At 33.3% G+C, this 22,972-nt stretch overlaps 2 protein-coding genes across 2 annotated transcripts; one reads left to right on the top strand and one right to left on the bottom strand.

The window, feature by feature from the left end:
* Window positions 1–16,317: 16,317 nt before the first annotated feature.
* LOC111916607 (uncharacterized) lies at window positions 16,318–17,545 on the top strand. The gene is made up of 4 exons (XM_023912276.3): window positions 16,318–16,642; window positions 16,736–16,839; window positions 16,936–17,054; window positions 17,165–17,545. Exons 1-4 carry the CDS (start codon window positions 16,369–16,371, stop codon window positions 17,259–17,261), a joined length of 594 nt encoding a protein of 197 aa, XP_023768044.1. The 5' UTR covers window positions 16,318–16,368; the 3' UTR covers window positions 17,262–17,545.
* A 180-nt stretch (window positions 17,546–17,725) lies between these two features.
* Window positions 17,726–20,734, bottom strand: LOC111916606 (rhomboid-like protein 15). Its single transcript, XM_023912275.3, has 12 exons — window positions 20,575–20,734; window positions 19,863–20,028; window positions 19,470–19,773; window positions 19,358–19,390; window positions 19,183–19,274; window positions 19,020–19,093; window positions 18,838–18,932; window positions 18,683–18,752; window positions 18,414–18,589; window positions 18,141–18,231; window positions 17,953–18,027; window positions 17,726–17,869 (listed from the first exon to the last, which is right to left on the bottom strand). Exons 1-12 carry the CDS (start codon window positions 20,596–20,598, stop codon window positions 17,864–17,866), a joined length of 1,206 nt encoding a protein of 401 aa, XP_023768043.1. The 5' UTR covers window positions 20,599–20,734; the 3' UTR covers window positions 17,726–17,863.
* Between the last annotated feature and the right edge of the window lie 2,238 nt (window positions 20,735–22,972).

Below are 22,972 nucleotides of genomic sequence, written 5' to 3'. Positions count from 1 at the left end.
AAACCTCAAATCTAAACCTTATAGATTTGATATGAAGTATAATTTCCTCTCCCTTAATTATAGCAAAACAACTCTTTCCCAATTGAAACTTTTGTTTTCTATAATTAACATTGCTAACTTGCAATACTTATCATAATTATCATGCTCCCACTAACATGATGATTAATAGCATAACACTTATGCTCCCACTAGCTTTGACATGTACTCAGAAATCAGCTGGACTTCTAGAAATCAATACTTCATTGACTTTCTTACCAAAGTTCAGATTTCTGATGCTAGATTGTTTTGATAAAGCTGTATCAAAATCATACACCTTCCCTTAGATAGCACACTTGTGTATCTAAACAATTATGAAGAGGGATGCCGTAATCATAATGTTTAGACCTTTTTGCCACTTCTCACAAGTCCATGTTAGTGTGCCGGTTAACCACACGCGCTCCACTAACGACTTTGAGAATGCAAATATCACAATTGCTATCTAGCTAAAATCTACTTAGTGAAAGTGTTTCCTCACCATCATTTTCATGAATCAGAGAGAAACCTTATGACACTTAGATTTACTGGTGTATGTGTTCTTATCCATGTGAATTGTCAAAAACCATAGTCACAAGACAAGGATAATGACAAATCCAAACTCATATGGATTGAACTCAATCTTAACTTCTTGCCACCTGGCAGCTCAAGGGCCTGCCATTGCTTCCAAGTTGTTGTGCAACAAATTGAGAACTCTAAGAACTCATATGCAAAACCAACTTTAACTGGAATGGGCACAGACTATGTCAACACGATAGGTTATAAACCTCAAGTCGTGTGCTAGTGAAGAACTTCAGGTTTTACTCTTGATTAGTTCTTGAGACTTTCAAGACCTTTAAGACTCCCACTGTCCTCTTGACCTATAAGACTCCCTTGTCAAATATCCAAGAGATAGTGCGGATTCTAATCAAGACAAACACTTCACACAATTGGCCTAAGTTGGTCTTTGTTTTATCCAAAACATCACAACTTACCAATTTCAAATGTACAAGAGTAGAAAACTTTTACTCTTACATTTGACAAGTGTTTTAAACCTTCTTTAAGACATGTCACTCAAGTTACAATCTTGGAGTATGACTCTAAGACTTGTATTGGAACGAAGTATGACTCATCTTCTTGATTTAACCACTTCAACAATTCAAGATCCCTCTTCTTAGTCATAAGAATGCACTAAGATTTCCTTAGAGAACTAATTGTGCTATGGTTTCTTAATCATTAAGATGATCACAAAAGCTGATACTAAAGTACTCTCCCATCTTTTCAGATTTGAGAAACTTTTATCCTTCTGCCTAAATTGATTCTTCTTATCGATCTTTTGTGGTGGACTTAATTAGTGCACAAGAATGTGTACTCGATCCCTAAGTCCTTTACTTGACTCACACATCCATGTGAACAAGTAATTAGTCTTAATTTTCCAAAACTTGAAAATTCTCATTCATCATGCTATACAACTTGCATGATTCCAAGTTCCGGTCCAATTGAAACTTGGGTGATGAGAATCTTTCCTTATTTGGTAAATCTAGACATTACCACAAATGAAAGACTCAATTTCATATTTCCACTCTTGCTCTTAATGGAATTATATAAGCAACAATTTTTTCCTCAAATGCCATTGTAAGGATATTTTAAAATAAATAAAATCAAAAATTTTCCTTTTATTTTAAAACTTTGCGGAAAAACTTATCCTTACAATCCATATGAAAAACTTGTTGTTATCTATTCCTTAAGCAATATCTCATAACTCCTAAGAAGTAGCTCAAGAATCCGATCTTCAAACTATGCGATAGAAATCCATCTACGCCATCAGATTCAGCATATTCTTTCTTTAAGTTTCTTCACTTTTTCTTTGATTCTTAAAACATCACCATGTGACCCAGTCACATCATGTATCAAGAATCTCAGAATAGAAACTTAACAGAGTTAGATAGTGGAATTTACCTGAAGTAGAGTCAAACTTATTGACTTTAACATCCTTAGGTAAATTTGGCAGCTTCGCAACCAATGCCCTTTCTTTGGCAATACAAACATATGGACCCTTTGATAATGGTACACAGGACTATCACAGACTTAGCTTTTCTCTTTACCATTTGGTCAACCGAGTTGACTATAGCCGATCCCTTTCCATTGGGAAGAGAATGCTTTACTGGATATCCAATGTCATCATTGTCAATGTCCATAAAGTTTTAGGAAGTTGATCTTAGCAAATAGATAAGATCATTAAGGGTCTTGTCATAGTCTGTTTCATAAGTGTCCCAAAGGAACTCACTATGTGACTTAGAAAGTGATTGAGCCACCAACTTTCTCAAGACTTTGACACCCAACTCTCCCGGCTTGTCAATATGTGACTACATCTCCAAGATGTGATCACACCTAGACCTTGCCTTGCCAATAGGGCTTGAGTGACCTTAAACTTTTCAAGAACTTGTGGGTTAGGGAGAATAGTTGGAGGAGGAGAAAGAAGTATGATATCCATGGGACATCATCTTCATTAGGAAACCTTGTTTCAAGAGATTTGGGAAGATCATAGGTGTCTAAACCAGACATCTTTTGGGAGATATTCAAGATAGTTGATTTAAAGTCCTTAATATAACACCCAATATGAAATATTAAGGCTAGAACCCAACAAACTATTTTATAACTTAGAAGAGGTATGCCGTAATCCAAGCTATAGAATATTTGAAGGTAGGTGAATGACGATTCACCAATTTCCACCAAGATAAACGAAATGTATAATTAGGTTTTAATTGGTTTTGAAACTCCTAGATCTTTGAGATTCATTGAACTTTTCAAAGGCATGTTTCAATCTCGAGTGTGCCCTTCAGGTTTTGTGACTGGGATGCCGAGGATCACAAAACAAGGTGTGAAGTAACCATGCAAATCACTTGGTACCCTTAATAAATTACCCCTCAATCGATGTGCCGGTTAACCACACACGCTCCATCGATACTATGATAAATATTAAGTCACCCTTTACCTACCTTGTTAAGTCCAAGTTAGTGTGTCGGTTAACCACACACGCTCCACTAACGACTTAAACAAAATGCAAAGTGTAATTTCATGGATTAGCACCTTATTCACATTTTTCCTAAGTAACTAAGATTGGGTATTATTAAGAGTTTAGTTACTTAGTATTATCATTAATACTTTTAATGAAGGGAGAATTCTAGTCCTGTCAAACCCGTTCGGCTAACGACCCTCCACCAGTCAAGCAAGCGGTGGGTGAGAGTGGACACCCATTAAGTTGCCATTTTATAGGCAACAACCTTATACCCACCTTATAGACCGGCTTCGTGAATGAGGCGTACTAGCGGTAAGACTGACTTTACTCTTATACATATATATATTATTAACTTATAATATTATAAAGTATAAGGGTTGAATTTTAACTTTTAAAATTCTAAGGGCTAACTTGGAATTAAAGTATTCATAAGTGAAAACTTTACAAATTCCAAAACTTGAGGGCAAGTTTTGAAACTATTCAAAACTAATTAATTCCATAACTTATGTGTTTAAAGTAGTTTTAATCCAAAAACTCTTCAAGTTCCATAACTTGAGGACAAGTTATGGAAGACTTTAAACTAATAAAAGAATTAACTTTTCTTTATTTTATAACTTATGGAATTAATTAAGGTTACACCTTTTTTTATTTTATTTTTATTTTATTAAATGAAGAGACTCTTGGTCCTCCATAACTTGAGGACAAGTTATGGAGTCATAAAACCATTTAATTAGAACTAGACTCTTCATTTTGTAACCTTTGCCAATTTTTATGAGTTTTATGATTCTTAAATGTGACTTTTCATATAACTTGAGGACAAGTTACAAAAACACATTTTAGAATCAATTCTTAGATTAATTTGGATTAAAACCAACTATCACATAATTTTCATCATTAATCCAAATTCACTCATAAAACAAGATAACACAAAAAACTTTTGGTGATCCATAACTTATTCTTAAGTTATGTAATCCTTTAAAACATTAACACCAAATTTTGTAACTCCAAAAAAACTTTGAATCATTTTTTTTTTAAAACCTTTTCAAATCCATAACTTATGGAGGTTTCAAAAAAAAAAAAAAAAAACTTTTTAGATCAAACTTTTAAAACTAATAAAATAATCATATTATTTTATCTTTTATTAAATTTGACCTAATTCAACTCATAAAGCAAATTATTCAAATTTTACAAATAATTAGTTTTTCACAAGAACAAGTAATTATTTTAAAATTTGACAAACTTCATGTTTTTTTTTTCCAACTTTGAAAATAAAATATTTGCATCAATATAACAGAAAACAACCCGTGGCTCTGATACCACTGTTGGGTTTTGAGCATTCTAACACTTCCTAAGTGTACATGCAACCCTAAATACCTTGGATCTATGTTTTCTCTATTATACATGCAAATAAGAACTTCCAAGGTATTATCCTAATCTAGCATATAAAACAATGGATATAGTAGGATAGAATACATACCTTTTTGGTGTAGTAAGTCTTCATGAAGCTTGAGTGCTTAGTGCCCCAAGTGTGACACCTCAAATGGAATCACAATCATCAAAACACTTGGAATGACTTGAGAGAATTCTACACTCATCAAAATCGGCTAGCCCTTTCTTCACTATCTCTAGTGGCCGATTTTTCCTCAATAATAAGATGCTTATATAGTTACACAATTAGGGTAAACTCTTAATTGTCATGGCTTTCCATTTCCTTGGATCCATGGGTACAAATACACCATGGAGCATCCATGGACCATCCTATGGGTTTTAGCCCAACTTGATTATCCATGGAGCATTAGCCCACTATACAAGTATGGATGATTTACACAATCAACCCATATATTTAATTAGTCTTCTTTTGATCACTTAATTAATCCTAGATTAATTCTTGATCAATACTAATTAAATAATCTTATTATTCTTATTATTAATATACTAGAACTTATAATATACTAATAACCATAAGTGTCTTATTTCTCTCATTCAAGTGCATGATGGTATGCAACCCAAATGGACCATGTCGGGTCGGGTCAAGTCTTACCAAATATAGTTATGGACTTAGACATTAATCCAACAGTCGCGACCCTACTCGCCGAGTCCACTCGTGGACTCGCCGAGTCGCTCTTTCCCAATTTACTCTTTTAGCCCTTCAACTTTACTCTTGATATTCCGGGATGTTACATACAAGTTGGTGTAGAAGGTAGTATTGGGCCCATACTTCTAAAAGCACTGGATTCGTACACGGCTCAAGGAGAAACCTTAGGAAATAAGGAACTTGCAGGAGTGTATAAGTGTTTGTTTTTTTAGCTTTAGCATAATTGCTGATGATTTTATTGTGTGTTTCAATATGGTGGTTACCGGAGGTTCAGGCTCCAGCGACCCCGATAGGCCGAGTGCCAATGATGATGCGATTCGTAGGATTGTTGTTGCCAAGGTGGCCACAACAATTAGAGAAGCTATACTAGAGATGTTTGGGTCTATTATGACCACACTAATTGAGACTTTCAATGAGCGCTATGTCGCCGTCACTGAGACTGCTGTTGTCGCAGCCACTAGAGTTTGATGGGACCCAAGACCCGATTGTTGCAATGAGATGGATTTTTGATGTTGAGGGTTGTTTTTACACTTGATCATATCTGGAGAATCTGAGGGTTCGATTCACACTGAACCTGCTTCGCTTGGGTGCAAAGGATTGGTGGAAATTTGTGACAGTTGATTATACTCTTGCAAAGCGTTCTGCAGTGACCCGAGAGAGATTTACTGAGATGTTCAGAGATGAGTTTGTACCAGTGGTTGAGAGAGAGAGAGAGAGAGGTTGGCCTAGGAGTTCCTGTCTCTCAAACAAAAACAGATACATTGACTGAGATCACCAGGATGCTTCATGAGAGGGCTCGGTTTTTCCCCGAGCATGTATCGACTGAGCATGCACGTGTGAGTCAGTGACAAAAAATAGGTTTTCGGACGATTGAAAATCAACATTACTGTCACAAAGAATAGAAGAGTCAGAAAATTCAAACCGTAATTCAGCAATTGAAGAAATCCCCATTTGTGATCTTTCCTTTTCCTTTCCCGCAAAGTACACATGCTCTCCATTGAAATTTTGAATGTCATACAGAAGAGAGATGTCCCCTATTATGTGCCTGGAACAACCACTATCAACATACCGAAGTCAGATGATATTCCTCCATAGCTGCTCCGACACAGAGTACAGGATTAATTGGTTTTAGGAACCCAGCTCATTTTGAAATTGGGTTGACCTTTTCCATCAACGCATGATACACGTTCCCAAGTCATATCCTGTTTATCAAACACAGAAAATGAAGAGATGTTAGAATTTTTAGGTGATTTGGAAGTGGAAACTTTTGGTACCCATCTGTAGTCAGGTTTAACCATTTTCTTGTTTAATCGGATAGATGCTTCAACACTTGTTTTGGAGCTTGAGACCGATCGCCGAGATGAATTTGACCTTACCGATCTTGGTTTGACTAAACTATTACTCAAATCAGATCTCTTGTCAGACATGACCTTTTTGTTCTTGAGAGTCTGATTTCTGGTCTTGGCAGTATTCCAGTCACCATCATGTGATATCTGTGAGTTTCTCTTGAAAAATATTCCTTGTGATACGTTCCTCTTACCTTGGGCATAATATGGGATATATGCACGATTTGAACAATTTCTGGTAACATGACTAGGAATTCCACCGTTAAAACAAGTTTGTCTTTTAAGAGGAATACATTCAGAACTTGGTCCCCATCCAACTGAATTTCTACAAGAACAAGCACATTGTTTCACAACTTTATGTGGCCTAAGATTATTATTAGTGTTATCACAAGCCTTTGATGCAACAAAAGATAAAGAGTTAGTTTTTGAAGATTTTTCATTAAAACTAGCATTATCTTTGTTTTTCTCGCACCCGCCTTGCACTGTTACTTTATCTGCACATGAAGTAGAAGCAGCAGTATCGTTTGTCTCAATAGTCTCAATTTTATCAGATTGTTCAGTCTTAACTGAAATAGTGACAGTAGGCTGACCATGTTGAACATATTTTTCTGTCGCTGTGGTTTCAGAAGCTGGAGTATAGTTATCATTGAAGGGAGGTGGTACACTGTGATACCGTAGACCCTCACCCTCTTTGTCTTTCCACTTTAATTGTTTTTCTATCATTGATTCAACAATCTCACTTGAGACATCGAATTTCTTAAAATTAAAGTCAGCATCCTTAAATTTAGCCTTTAATGCATCAAGTTCGGCAGTTAAGTTTGCAATTTTCTCTTTGGAAAAACGATAGCGAACACATTTGGTGCTATATTTTTCCTTAATCTTGCGTAAATCTTTAGTTTGTGCTTCTAGTTTTTCTTTAAGCGGTTTATTTTACTTTCTTAATTTCATATATCTCATTTTTAAGGTCAAAAACTTCTCTAACTAATCATTCATTTTGTTCACGGTATTTATTTATTTTACCTTCACAGAATTGAGAACATGAGGCTTCACTAACCTTTGACTGAAAACCAGGATAAATAACCTTTGACCAAAAACCTTGAACGTCAACTAGTTTGACCGAAATCGTTGAAAGACAATTGTTTGACCGAAAACAGTTGGCCGAGAACTATATGTCTTGACCGAAAACTCTTCCTTTTTACCGAGAACTTTTACCAGGAGGCGAAAACGCTGAGACCAAGCCGAAATCGAGGTTTTGATCGAATTTCCTTATCCAATGAATCTCAAATTTGGTAACTTGCCAAGAAAATGATTTCCAACGCAATATCCTCAAAAATTAGTGAAGAACACTAAGAAAATGATGAACATGAAGAACAACAAATTCTTTTTCCCATCACAACCTAAAAACACCACAAATAAGTTATTGTTTCGAAAGCAATTGATACTAAAACAGCCTTAAGTCGGTTTTAAGGCTTTGATACCACTTGTAAGTCCTTGAACTCGAATCTATCAAGGTATCAATACAATAGTTTGAATTAATGTTAAAACTTAATCAAACAATGATGCAAAACAATATATCAAGAACACGTTTCAAATGAATGCACACAATTCTATTGTATAATTGTCAAGTACATTCAATCACTCTTTAGCCGTGAATGACTCTTGTTCACAAAAAATGCATTAGCCTTAAAAGACTATACACAGACTATATATATATATATATATATATATATATATATATATATATATATATATACATACTAAACCGACAACCTAAAGTCCAAACATAAAAGTCCCACCGAAAACACACTAAGCCCACCGAGAACCATATAATACATTCAAAACAAAGCATAAACCACTAAATATAGCCCAACATGCTAAATGGAGTAGGTGGAGTTCAGGGGAGTACGTTGTGCGTGCCTATCTGGTACGTTGCACGTACTGGCCCTAAAGGTAGTACGCTGGGCGTACCAGCTGAGTATGCGAGGCGTACTCTGCCTGTTTGACTTTTATTGAAATGTTGACTTGTTGACCATGGATCATTGACCAGAAGTTTGACTAGGTTTGAACTTTGGTTATTTTGGGCCTTTTAGCATATTGGGCCTTCTCAGGTTTGGGCCCAATTTGCATATTTAGGCCTTAATGGGCCTTGTGGTGTCATTTAAGGGATTGGACTTATGATGCTAGTGGGCTCGTCTTTGGATTTTGGCAAGTAAGGAAAAGGGTAAAATGGACTTTTACACTGAAGGTTTGGTTATTAGACTAGAATCCTTGATTAGGTCAGGAACCGATTGTTGATGAAATATATTTGGTGAAGTGAGTGCAAGGATTCCGACAACAACGGCTCGAGTATTCAGTTATCTTGGATTAAGGTGAGTTTTCTCACTACGTCCATGAGTTGAAGTCACCAATGTCGGCCCATTACTTGTTATGTGGAATGCTAGTTGCTGATATGATACTTGCATGAAAGACCACGGGAGTAGGCTGTGGCATTTATATGAAAGACCATGGGGGTAGCCTATGGCACTTGGATGTCAGACCATGGGGGTAGTCCATGGCATTTCAAGGAAAGAACATGGGGGTAGCCCATGACACTTGGATGTCGAACCATCGGGGTAGCCCATGTCACTTGGATGTCAGACCATGGGGGTGGCCCATGACATTTCAAGGGAAAGACCATAGAGATAGCCCATGGCAAATGTATGTATTGGTATGTGATATTTTGGGGGACTCACTAAGCTTTGTGTTTACGGTTTTTAGTTTATGTTTCAGATACTTCTGTTTTCAAATAGAAGAGTTCGGGATGATTGCAGAGCACACTCCACCTCGTTCTGCATTTTCTGGACCTAGTCTGATATGATGTGATGATTGATACATTTGTTTTATTTGGATTTTTATGATGAGGTTTCGGTAATACTAGTTTTATTAATTTAAAAATGAAAATTTTGGGTCTTATTCGTGGGACATTACACAAGAAGTCTAGGGTTTAAACTTTAGCACGTCTAAAATATTGCTAGTGTTCCTTGACCTCATACGTGGGTCTTCGGGCGGGTGAATATGGCAAATGAAGTTAAGTGAACGCTTAAGGATGAATGTTCGGGATGATTGCAGAGCACACTCCACCTCGTTCTGCATTTTTTGGACCTAGTCTGATATGATGTGATGATTGATACATTTGTTTTATTTGGATTTTTATGATGAGGTTTCGGTAATACTAGTTTTATTAATTTAAAAATGAAAATTTTGGGTCTTATTCGTGGGACATTACACAAGAAGTCTAGGGTTTAAACTTTAGCACGTCTAAAATATCGCTAGTGTTCTTTGACCTCATACGTGGGTCTTCGGGCGGGTGAATATGGCAAATGAAGTTAAGTGAACGCTTAAGGATGAATATTCCATTGCTAAGTTTGTCTCAGACTAAAATGTGTCCGACGTTAAATACATCGTTAACGTATAATTTGACGTGTTTTTTTAAAAAAAAAAAATCGAAAATGAACTTAAGTGAACATTTAAGGATGGATATTCCATTGCTAAGTTTGTCTCAGACTAAAATATGTTTGACGCTAAATGTCTCGTTAACGTATAACTTGATGTGTTTTTTTAATCGAAAATGAATTAAAGTGAACGTTTTAAAGATGGATATTACATTGCTAAGTTTGTCTCAGACTAAAATGTGTTTGACGCTAAATGCCTCGTTAACGTATAATTCGACGTGTTTTTTTTTTTTTTTTTTTTTTTTTTTTTTTTTTTTTTTTAAATCGAAAATGAACTTAAATGAAAGTTTAAGGATGGATATTTCATTGCTAAGTTTGTCTGAGACTAAAATATGTTCAAAACTAAATGCCTCATTAACGTATAATTTGACGTGTTTTTTTATGGCAATTGAACTTAAGTGAACGTTTAAGGATGAATATTTCATTGCTAAGTTTGTCTCAGACTAAAATGTGTTTGATGCTAAATATCTCATTAACGTGTAATTTGATGTGTTTATATATTTATTTATTATAGAATTAGTCTGTTGCTGATTGTTGCCGATGGATATGTTTCTAATGTTGGATAGTTATATAATAACTATTGCAATTTTACTTAGAGTTTAACAATGTTACTAATGCACGAACCAACATTTGTGATTTTTTTAACATCATGCACATATATACACTCTAATCCTTTTCTTAATTCTACACTTATTTTCATGGCAAAACTTGAAATCTCAACCATTTGGAAAGTTACACATTTTTCCTATTCACTTTGATACTGCTAGGCCAAACATTTGCGGTGCTTAATGATATGTATATGATGTCAGACAAAAAGTATACTGTGCTCGTAAAATGTTTGTGGTGCTCGAGCCAATGTATGTAGCGCTTGAGCAAAAATTATGTGGCCCATTTAGTTGATGATATTCTTTGGACTTGGTTCACAACAATTTTTTAGGTCTGCTTGTCGTTATAAATAGATCTTTTACTAAAATCTCTTATTAGTTTCTCCGATTATCCGATCATTTTGATAGAATCACATTAAATTGTTATGTTATTTATTTTTCTTAGGATCTTTAACATGTGTTGCTGTTTATCGATTATTGCTCCAAACAAAATCAGACAATTACGACAAAATGACATTGAAGATTTTGCATGGACGAAATAAAGCAAACTTTTTTCTAATCAACAATAATAATAATAATAAAGTTATGGTCCAATAGCCTCCTTTTTATCTCCAAATCTTTAACAAATTTGTAGAAGTTGACACGCCACTTATATAAATAAACGATGTCATAAATAAATAAATAAAACTATAACTGAACTTGAAAATAAAATAAAATGAAATACATAAAATTGTCTTGTTATGGAAAATGAACATTACGCGGATAGGTAGGCAACTCGATATTTATAAATTGTAATAATAAAACATGATGAGTTTGTCTCATATAATAATTTGTATATGTATGTGGAAATATTTGCAAGTAACACGTATCTGCTTTTTTTTGTATTAAGTATTTTTTTTTAAACGTAATTTATCATATTTTTATGATAGTTATCAACTTATCATTGTACAATGAGTGAAATGACATCAGACAACAAGTTGCACCGTTAAATCTTTTTATATGATAAAACTAATTTTTTTGAATACTACATCTGTAACTCTAAGAAATTTAATATTGATATGCATGATATGTTTTACTTTATTAAGAAGCTTCACCATATCTAATTAAAAAACAAAGTAGTCCTAAACACACAGTGAATCTCATTCGTGGCTTTTTTTTATTACATTTTAAGAATCATAAATAACTTTTTTTAATAACAAATATAATTTATTCCTAAACTACTTTTTAAATCCATTTATCCACGACGGAAATTAAACTCTCAACATCAAAGAGCGAAGACAACACCTGATATCGTTGGGATAGAGACCATTTGGTAAATAATAATTTATTTGACACCACTTTGAAGTGCATAAAACCCGATAGGTTCTGGTTAACAAATTCTAAAGCGGATTGGATCCAAACAGGTTTTTGAGCACAAATATCCACCCTATAGGAACCAGTTAGTATGGTTTCAAAACTAACTTGAAAAAACATATGTTATCTTCAGTTTTTCGTATTTTACAAAACTTACTTTCGATGTTGAAAATTTCATGGTTGATCAGAAACGAACCAAAAAGCAAAACTAGATAGTATAAGAGAAACCTGTAAAATGAAATTTCCAGTCATTTATGACCGTTTAGGGGTTCAAAACGGAATTTTCTAACTTTTATTTTTTTTAAAAAAAAAATGTTTTTGGGCATCTGACCATGATAGTATAAGTGGTGAAACCGGCCTTGAGAAAGAATGGATGAATACAACATTTTTTACTATATGAAAATCAGTCCCAATAGTAAAAATTCTTAAACTGGTATAGATTGTTGATTCAGCTTCAAATGAGATCCGTTTCAAATAAACCAACTCCTAAATTGTATCGGATTGGTTTTCAAACCCATTTAAAATCATAAACACATTTTTTGTGTACATCTACACCCGTTACACTACATGTTGATCATGCTACTTGATATTAACTTCATGGACAAAGTAATTAATCTCATGATCGACCCAAACATATATTAAGCATAAGGGCAAACAAAAACAGTCTTTCAAATACTTCAACCTTTTCGTTTATACTAAAAACAGATGAACGAAATATCATTATGAATGCCAAAAATCATTTATTCTCCAAAAAAAATTACTATACATGCAATATAAAAATCATTAGTTTATGAAAACAATACTTTTTGGATTATTTTTTCGAGATGCAAAGTTAGTAACAATGGCATCATGATTAATATAGTACAATATGTAAATATGTCGTTATCGACTGGTTAAACCATTCAACATTTCTCGAGACAGTGATGACATCTAGTAAATTTTTAGGAACTTCAACTTTAAAAAACTTATCTCTATAGATGTAAAATGGTTAATAAAAGTCTATATGCAATGAAAACATTTAGATAATAACCCTGAACCAAAGAGTTTTTAACTCAACAGTATTAGGTGTTGCCCTTAATCTTTCAGGGGTTTAAGTCTTATCGTGAACATAACTAGAATTAAGGAGTAATTTACGAATACATTAAGAAAGAAAGAAAAAAAAAACTCTGAATTTTAAAAACCTATAATTTTAACAACATAAATTATCTCATTAAATATTACGATAAATTCATTTACAACAATTCTAATTTAAAAAACAATAATTTGAATCTATATTCAACCAATTGTCATGAGATTTTTTTTTTTTTTTTTTGAAAACTTCACACAACATTTTAACCAAGAAATATTTATATACTTTGTTTATCTTTTATGAGTTTCTCTTTTCAATTTAAATCCCTAGTAAAAACTTTGATATTTGAATTTTGTTTATTTTTATGGTTTTTATTTCAATTTATAACCAATAAACAGTGTATATGTGTAGATACCCTGAAAACTTTGCGTCATCAAGGTCGTCTATGTTGCATTCACTTTAGAGTCAACACTAATTAACCTTGGTGTTAACTATATCTATATGATATAGTATCGTTTTAACTGAAACTAACTTTCTTGTACATTTACTATGAATAATTGATTATGCATCTACCTAACCAGATACCGAGATAGCAAAGTAGGTATTCCCTTTGTGAACTTTCTCATGATCATGTTCAAACTTCAAAGGATGAATCTTTTTAAGTTAAGATGTGATCTTAGTTGCTTGAAACTTAGTTCCAAGTTATAAGACGAAGGAAGTATTATGTTTTTATTGAACTTGAGTTTTTTAAAGGAAAATTTCATTGTTGACAAACCAAAATTTTAATTCATATGCGAAATCCTAAAAAAAATTATACGATATCAAGAATTATAGTGCGTAATAAAGATTAAAAAGATAGCTTTGATCCAATTCATGTCGTTTTGATTAAAAGGCAGCCCCTTTATATCTAAGCTTTTGATTCAAGGCTATGTTTATATCCACGACTCCACGTACATCTCATGAAAGTTGACACCTATTGTTTGTATAAAAAAAAAATCAAACCTAACATTAAAGGTAATAATTTTAGTTGATTCTTATTTTAAGGAGAATGGTTTTTAAATCAATAGTTAAAAGGTGTTATTATTGGTAAATGGTTTCTAATTTGACAACTTCATCTTTCATTTGAACACGATCATATACCATAAACCCAAAGTAGACATATTAAACGGGTTGAGTAACCGATGAGTTTTTAGTGCAAGTAAACAACACAAAATTGTTGTGAATGGTAACAAATAAATTCTTTTTACTAATCCAGGATGACTTCTAGGTTCCAACAAGTAACAAACGAAATTCAACCCATTTTAGAGAGTGGATCCAAATTTGGCATACATTATCAAACCATTAAAAATTTGAATTGAAATTTTACTAAAAGTAATTAGCTAATGAATCATATGAGTTTTGGAAATCTTGGAATCTACCTCTTTCCTAGTTAAAACAGGAAATATTTCAACTACTAAATTCAAACACCCGAATTGGCTTTGACAGGTCCTGCGGACCCCACCCGTTGAGAGCTTTGTATTTCCACTTAACTCCTAGATATCCAAAGTTAGGTTTAATATGTTCATGCATTATGGAGTGATTACAAAAGGTTTTTATGACTGTTTTTCTAGTTTTTAATAATTAATGTGTTAAGTAAGGTTAACAAAATTAATAGTACAATATAATATCTTTTCAACCAAATATTCGATAAAATTATATGGATTTGGATACACCCAATTTCAATAAATTTATTGATTCGATTAAAATATTTTTTTGAATAGCTGATTACTGGTTAGAAATTAATATCCCCAAGTTAGTGAAATTCATATATGCTCGGATTAGAACCCAGTATCTGCAATTTAAGAGGCGAAACATCTACCAAGTGGGATAGTCTAGGGGTGTTGAACGGGTAATTTTTTCAGGTTTCGGGTAATTCGGGTTTTTCATGTTAGAAAAATTACCCGTTACCCTACCCAAACTAAATTCGGGTAATTCGGGTTTGGGTAATTTGGGTATCGGGTCGGGTTTGGGTAATTCGGGTATTACCCGAAATATATGATTTTTTTTTAATTTCACCTAAAAATAAATTTAATGAAATAAATAAGTCATGCTTTATTAGTCTTGTTTATATAAACAAACGAGGCATAAACGAAGTTACTCAAGCTTTGAACATTGAGATTTTCTACTCAATAATACATGAGATATCAAGTAATTTTTTAACGACTTAATCTAATCTAATAAGATGTTAAAAAAACAAATACCTAAAGATCTTAATTTAAAAGTTTAAAATGTTTAAGATAAATGTAGTCATAAGTTTTGCCATGTTCTAAAGTTTCGTCAAGATAATGAGTTTGTTAGTTGTAATAAAAACTATAATCTAGAAAACAGTTAAGTTTTAAAGAACGTGATGATATATAAAAATTACTTTTAATATTGTTAGTGTCTTATTGTCATAATAAATATATTTATGTTTTACAATAATGATATTTAGTTTAAGTGTGATCAAATACCTGCTATATAGTACAAGCTCTACAAAAAAAAATGAATTTTTAAAATAATTTGGGTAATTCGGTATACCCGAAACCCAAAAAATGTACCCTTTACCCGACCCGAAAAAAAATCGGATAACCTGATTACCCGGAAAAATTTACCCGATACCCGAAAAATTCGAGCGGGTAATTCGGGTATCGGGTATTTTCGACAGGGCTAGGATAGTCCATATTGGGGATTTGATTAAAATATAACCTAACTAATTCATCTGTAACTAATTTAACTGAAATTCCCACGTCCAAATCGTTTAGAATTTAACATAAGTTAGTAAATTTCCAAAAAGGAGCACATAATATGATCCAAAAACCATTTTCGATATCATATAATAATACAATAATACAAGATTACTATGGCCCCAAAACTTTTGCTGCTCCCGCTTTTTCTTATAAATAATTGATAAAAATATAACTTTTTGTCTTTTAACTTTAATCAAGTTGCAAAGAGGAGTGAAGACACACATCATCATCAACAACAACATACAACATGAACATCAACAAAAACTTAACCTAAAATTTTAAAAATCAATATGCATGGGTTATCTTAGATGAATCCCACTCACACTCACATAATAGTGTCGACCTACCACACGTACATAAATCCAAAAAATTGTTTGTAGTCCGTAATTGACCTTCCACGTAGGCCTGAGACGAATTTACATGAACAGCTCAGTTACAAGTTATCATTTTCAAGACTATTGGTCCTCTTGTTACAAGAATATATATGTTTATTAATAATTAAAAATAATTATATAAAGTTAGTATTAGATTATCTATATATATAGACGTAGTACCCCTTCCAAATTTTTAACATTGAAACGAAGGAGTTTGTTTTAGATTTCAAAAGAGAGTAATGATGGAGACGACAAATGGAACGGAGGAGACAGCGGTGGAGAAAGAGATGAAAACGGTGGATGCAGGGGAGGAGACGGCAACAATGAAGATCTGGATAGCCGTTGATGAAAGCGCCGGGAGTTTCTATGCTCTCGAATGGGCTCTTCGACATCTCTTCCTCCACCACGATTACGATGCCACAGACGCCGACAAACTTTCGTCTTTCACAGTCACGGTGGTTCACGTCCAACCTCCCTTTCAACCGTCTTACACCGCCCTCCCTGTTGGGCCTAGTAAGTAGACTGTAGTTCTAACTAAGTGCATGGGAATTAGTAAATTATTATAAATATTTATAAAATAATATAATCTTTTTTACTTGACAACAGTTTTGTTTGCAACATCTGGGATGAAGGAATCGGTGATGAAAGCGGAGGAAGAAAGTGCCGCTAAAGTTCTTGCTCGTGCTTCGGAATTGTGCGACAAACATAAGGTTACTCGTGTTTTTATAATGTTTTTTTTTACACCACAATAACATTTAAGATATGCATATTTTCTTATATAGAAAGTTGTTTTATAAAATTAACAGATAAAAGCAGAGTATGTGGTGTTAAAGGGAAAACCAAAGGAAATACTTGTTGAAGCTGTAGAACAAATGGACGTTGATCTTCTTGTTGTTGGTAGCAGAGGCCTTGGCCAAATCAAGAGGTATTTTCTTTTATATAGATCGAAAAATTCAATTATCAGTTAAATATCTAAGATATATCTTTTAATAAAATAAAAATGTGATAACAAGTGGCAATTGATATATTTTACAGGGCTGTACTGGGAAGCATCAGCGATTACTGTGCACATCATGCCAAGTGTCCCGTACTGATTGTTCGTCCTCAAAAGGATAAGGCCTCGCAAAACTAAATTGTTGTTCGTCAAGTGTCGTGTATAAGACTATAACTAAGCTGTTGTAAGAGCATATATTATATGTAATATTTGGTCTTTAAGCAACAAGTTTGTTGTTTATTGTTTATTGTGCTATATATAAGTTTATATTGTAAACCACGTATAGTGATGTGGTGATAAATGTGTCTGTGTTTGTGACCTTGTTGTTGTCCGGTTGTGTATCTTATGAACGAGTCGGTGACTGAAACATTGGATTATAATTATGTTAATTAATGTAAAATTTTCATCTTTTATGTTTACAATTTCGAGTTAATCATCATCACATACAATCATGAAGTTGAATATTACCTTTGTTCATGGCAATATAAAAAGCGTTGTTTTTTTTTTCTAATTGAATGTTGTGTTTTTCTTCCTTAAAAATGATGTCTAAAACTATTTACTCCATATTTATGCATATTAGACACACGTGTACACTTATGTAGTTAAGATAAAACAGAATCTAATTAAAGATATACGAAAGGAAGATACAGTTATGAGTTAGTGAGACGGTCTTAGTATTTCATCATATTCATATTTCATCAACAACCAACCACTCTTTACAACTAACTAATTACTCATCCCTATCCCTGCACAATTAATTAAAGATTAATTAAAGATTAAATTAAATCAAATTAAATTTAATCTCACAATTTTCTCCATTAGTGGTTACCTGTTGGGTCATGAGTATTTCAACTGCTACATTCAGATCACCATCTGCAGCTGCTATAGCCACTTCCACCTGTGTCTGTATGCAAACACACATATTTCAACAAACACTTTGAGGAAGAAGAAGAAGAAGAAGATTTTACTTTTACTGTTTTACATAACAAAAAGGAGGATCATTGTTTTTACTTTTACCTTATCAAAACCCATTGCCACAAGCTTTTGGATCTCTTCATCCGATACAACACTTACTGCTGCTGTGGTATCTGTATTTATCCCTTCCTGCCTAAAATACAAACTAACTTTTAAAATACCAACCAACTTTACTCTTATTACCAATATGCCAATGTGCCTTAGTTTTTCTTTTCCCATAATACCAAACTTCTTACCCATAATAACAATGTCTTTACACATTAATAAATAGCAATATCAATTTTTTACATCACACGTTATAATAACTAATAATACCTTCTATCATTTCTTGCAATTGCTTCCTGAGTTGAAGGATGAACAGGGCTATTGCCACTTTCCAAGAGTCTTGTTTGTAGGCTTGAGTCAGGAGAAGCATTGCTGGAGACTGTTTCTGTTTGAGTTGCACCTAGTGTCCTTCCACGTCCAGGAAACCTACTATTTTCTTCTGCTGACTGCATAAATTTGTTTTTTTTTTTTTTTAAACAAAAAAAACGAGGAGATATAAAAATGAAGCATTTCTACAACACTCAGATTTGACTGCTTACCTGGGGAGCCACCTCTCTCCTTGGCATCCATGAAGACAAGTTTGCCCACATGTTCCCAGAAAGTGTTTCACTGCAAATTTTATAAATATATAAAAATATCAGAAATCAGAGAGAGAACTGAAAATATAGAAAATAAGGGGGCAAAAACAAAATACCTGGATGCTGTGTTACGAGTAGTATGTGTGGGGATGTATCCAGAAGGATCGCCACCTGTGCACATTATATATTTTGGTCTACGAACACAAGTTGACTGCAAAAAAAATATATAATTCAAATATGGGATTTTACAGGTTTTCATTTTATTATGAACAAGTGAAGGTAAATACTAAAAACGTACAAGCCAATGAGAGGATTCTATGCCCGAATAGAAAGAGCTTCCCGGTATTAGAAAGTTGAACAAACCATAAGTGTCTGAAATTAAGAAATGTGCGTTGCTGTAAAGAGTGAGTAAAGATTGAAGAAAACGTGTGAAAAAGGAAGGAAAGGAAAAGGAATCCTACATGCAAATCCAGATAAAATCCCGCATAAGTGTCCAAGCAATGAGATGTTTGTCATAAGAAGCTGGAACATCACCAGTAATAACCATGGATACCTGAAACATGTTGCAAAGTGTTAAATTATGCAACAAGTGAGAACAAATGAAGAGCTTGAATGATACTAGAGGCAAAAACTTACAACTTAGCAGGTACGTTAAAAAGTCCAAACACGCTGCAAGAGAGGAGAAATAATTAATCTTCCATAAAGTTCAAAAACATTACAGTTTAGAGTCTTTTATGAAGAAACTAACTTTCTAAATTGGACTCCACTTAGGCTTGTTTCTATAACAATCATAGAGAATAGAACACCAGAGAAGCCAATCGCACATTCGTCCATGAAATGGTAGTAGGTGACAATGGGGTTGTAGGCAGCTATTAATGTAATTAGAATATGAAAAATAGCACTGCTTGTAGCCAACAAAACAATCATGTACAACAAACGGATCGATCCCATAACTCTTTCCAACTCTGAGCCTAAAGGAACCAGGGCCAACATATTGAATACAAGATGAAGTAGTGAACCATGAAAGAATATAGATGTGAAAACCCTATACACTGCAAAAAAGTAGAAAACAAAGAGAAAGAGGTTATACAGTTTCCAATTTTGGTAGAATGTGCATAGAAATTAGAAACATAATACATACCTTGGGCCTTTGAAAGAACAGCAGAGGGCCAGAAGCACACTTCTGAGAAAGAGTCATATCCAACCAAAAGGCAAACCAAGTAAATCACACCACAAACTGCAACCACCATAGAAGTAAGGAATGGTATTCCTTCCCACCATTGCTTAAATCTTGTAGGCAATCCTGCCTGTTGAGACCAGAACTTAATTCAGTACCAAAGAGAACACTGAATCAAACTTAGATTTAAGTAAGAAATGATTCCGCTTATATGATTGGTTTCACAGATAAGATCAGAATTTTACATATCTCCTTACTATATAGTTAGAGAATTATACATCAATTAACGGGAAATCATAAGAACAAACAAGAATCGCACAATCTGACGAAGTTAAAATTTTCTCGCCAACCAGATTAAACCGACTAATCAGTTTAACGAACAGACGAGAAACTAGAAAATTGGCAACTTCATTTCCCTACACATTATCTTCGCGTTTGAAACTTGTCTTGTGAACACTTGAAAAACCTACTAGAAGTTCCTAATTTTGAAATTAGCATCCGATTAATAATAAACCAGTTCGCAACAACTAATTGCCCTTGCAATTTCTGCTGGAGAAGAACGATTCACCAACACATACAAGCCAATAGAGTAAAATCGAAATCAAAATCGAAATCCGTCTACTTAATATTAACTGATGCAGCAAAAATGACGAGTACAAGGTGTTCGATGTCTTACCTCAGTAACAATGTTTGATCTCATCGTTCGCTGCAAATTGCTTCGAGAATCGGCAGTGTGTTTTGAACGTTAATTCTTGATTTCCACTCACCGACTTTTCTCGACGTTCGTCTCCTTTTGAATCCAGTGCGATAATCCAAACGAACCTTGGAGAACAAAATATTTGGGCTTTATTAATTACACGGGCCATTTAGATCGATAAACAAATAATGAAAGGGTTTTAATATTAACATCTTATGATTTTCAAACAAAAAATAATTCCGATCATATTAACATGTATCTAAAAGAAAATCTATATTAGGATTTTAAGAATCCAATTAGGATCTTAAGTTCTTAGCTGATCCTAAGTATTTAGTTAAAGTGTTAAACTCGTGACCAATTTTTCTAAAATTAATAAAATAGCCATGAACATCATGAAAAAAAGCTTATATAGACATATACCTAGTGAATTTGTATTTTCTAAAAAAATTAAACCGATAGGTTATCTACCATCTTTCTTATGCAATGGATATGGAAATCGATTTTTAAGGGAGGTCACCAAAGACTCGTGATATTCCAAACTATTCGTGAGTGCCAATTTTACGTCTAATTAAGTTTCGATTGATAATCATGGTAGTCTTTATTTGGGCAAACCATAGGAATAAATGAGGATATTCATATTCTAAGATTATCAAAGAGAATGACATCGAATCAAGATACGACTACATTTTAGGAGACTCTACGACTTAACATTCAAAGAAGCAAAAGTACCACCCTTGGTGATAAGACAAAACAATGTGAAAACAATGAGTCATACTTAGTTACGTGATCGAACCAATTTTTCGAGACAGTTTTGTTCTAAACGACATGGAATCAAAATTAGAATTCTCACTATCACATCTACCGTCTTTACGATATGGAGTGGAAAGCTTAGAGGCCAAACAATGCAATTTGTTTCATATCATTACTTTGGACTTCATTTTCTGCTTTAAGCATTTATGAGGCATCTATCTCTACCCTAGATATCATTTCCTACATTTGAGGTTCAGGGCTTGAGGCAGTCAATGGTTAGGTGTATGTCACATATCTTGATTACCATATCTAACGACATGAGAGAGTTCATGTATTTAATAGACAGTATTGAAGCTGATCATTTTCCAACTCTAACATTAGAGGTGTGACTTACACTAACTGGCACGTCTTCGATTTGAAACGTCATCCAGTTGTTTGATTATTACTATGATGTTGGTATGGTGCAATTCAGGAAAACACTTATATATTTTTAACGTGCCCTGAACTTGCATCACTCCTTAAGTTTATAAAATATTAGATTTATAATTACACTATATTAATGATACATGTATCATTTTTGGTGTATTAATGGTACATGTATCATTTTAGGTGTATTAATTGTAAACATAAATTTAAACATATTAAAATCGAATAACAATTCATCGCTACAAATATTCTTTTACTTATTTAAGTCAAATGTAGGATAATAACTTGATGCTTAGCTATCATCGGTCTTACTTGAATAATTAGACTTTTGACATAAAGAGAAATCAAATAAAGTGTTTAGGAATCTCATTATTGAATCTCCTTGAATTACCCGGAAAGCTATAAAACGCATACAATTAACATTTAGGGATATCATTATTAACCTGCCTTAAAATGATATCCTATAATCTATTAAGGTCCAAAGAACCCCTCCTTACTCTTATATAAGTATTAAGATCTCATTGATAACACCCAACTAAGAGTTTGAGAAAAAGTTGCAAAATCCTAGAATGGATCATCATTTAACACGATTGTGTATATTTGTGCTTAAGGATCCACACGACTATTCAATTGTAAGGAAGACTACCCAACCCCCCTTCCCCCCGTTCGCCGTCGCTTAACTTATCAAATTCAGTTTCTAACTCATATGGAGTGACCTTCAATGATTTATGGTCTATCTAAGGTGTTCAAATGTTTTCTTTAACATACATATTAGTACATAATACAAATCACAGTTCAGTAATAATAATACTCTAATGGTTATACCTTATTTCAATCATCACATTCTTATATATCAACAAATGGACAACTTCAATAGTTATTTCAAAATGGATGAGCATAAAGCATTATAATCATTGTCATGACCTTCAAATCATCAATAAGTTCATCTAATCTCAAATGAAAGATTTCATGTAACGTCCCGATTTTTCAAAATAAAATTTTTATTTTCAAAATAGAATTAACACTCATTTTTATAAAGATATATTCAAGGCAAAAATCATTTGTCTATAAACCATAATTCAAAATTAAAGTTATAAAGAAAAGCAATGTGAAATCTCAGATCATAAATTTGTTGATGTGTATGTGTGTATAGTCCCGTCTTCGTCTTATCACGATTACCTAAAGTACCCGATACATTTAA

This window comes from Lactuca sativa, chromosome 1 (genome assembly GCF_002870075.4).
Source record: "Lactuca sativa cultivar Salinas chromosome 1, Lsat_Salinas_v11, whole genome shotgun sequence".
In the NCBI taxonomy this organism is placed as follows: domain Eukaryota; kingdom Viridiplantae; phylum Streptophyta; class Magnoliopsida; order Asterales; family Asteraceae; genus Lactuca; species Lactuca sativa.
This window is presented reverse-complemented; position numbering and strand designations above follow the sequence as displayed.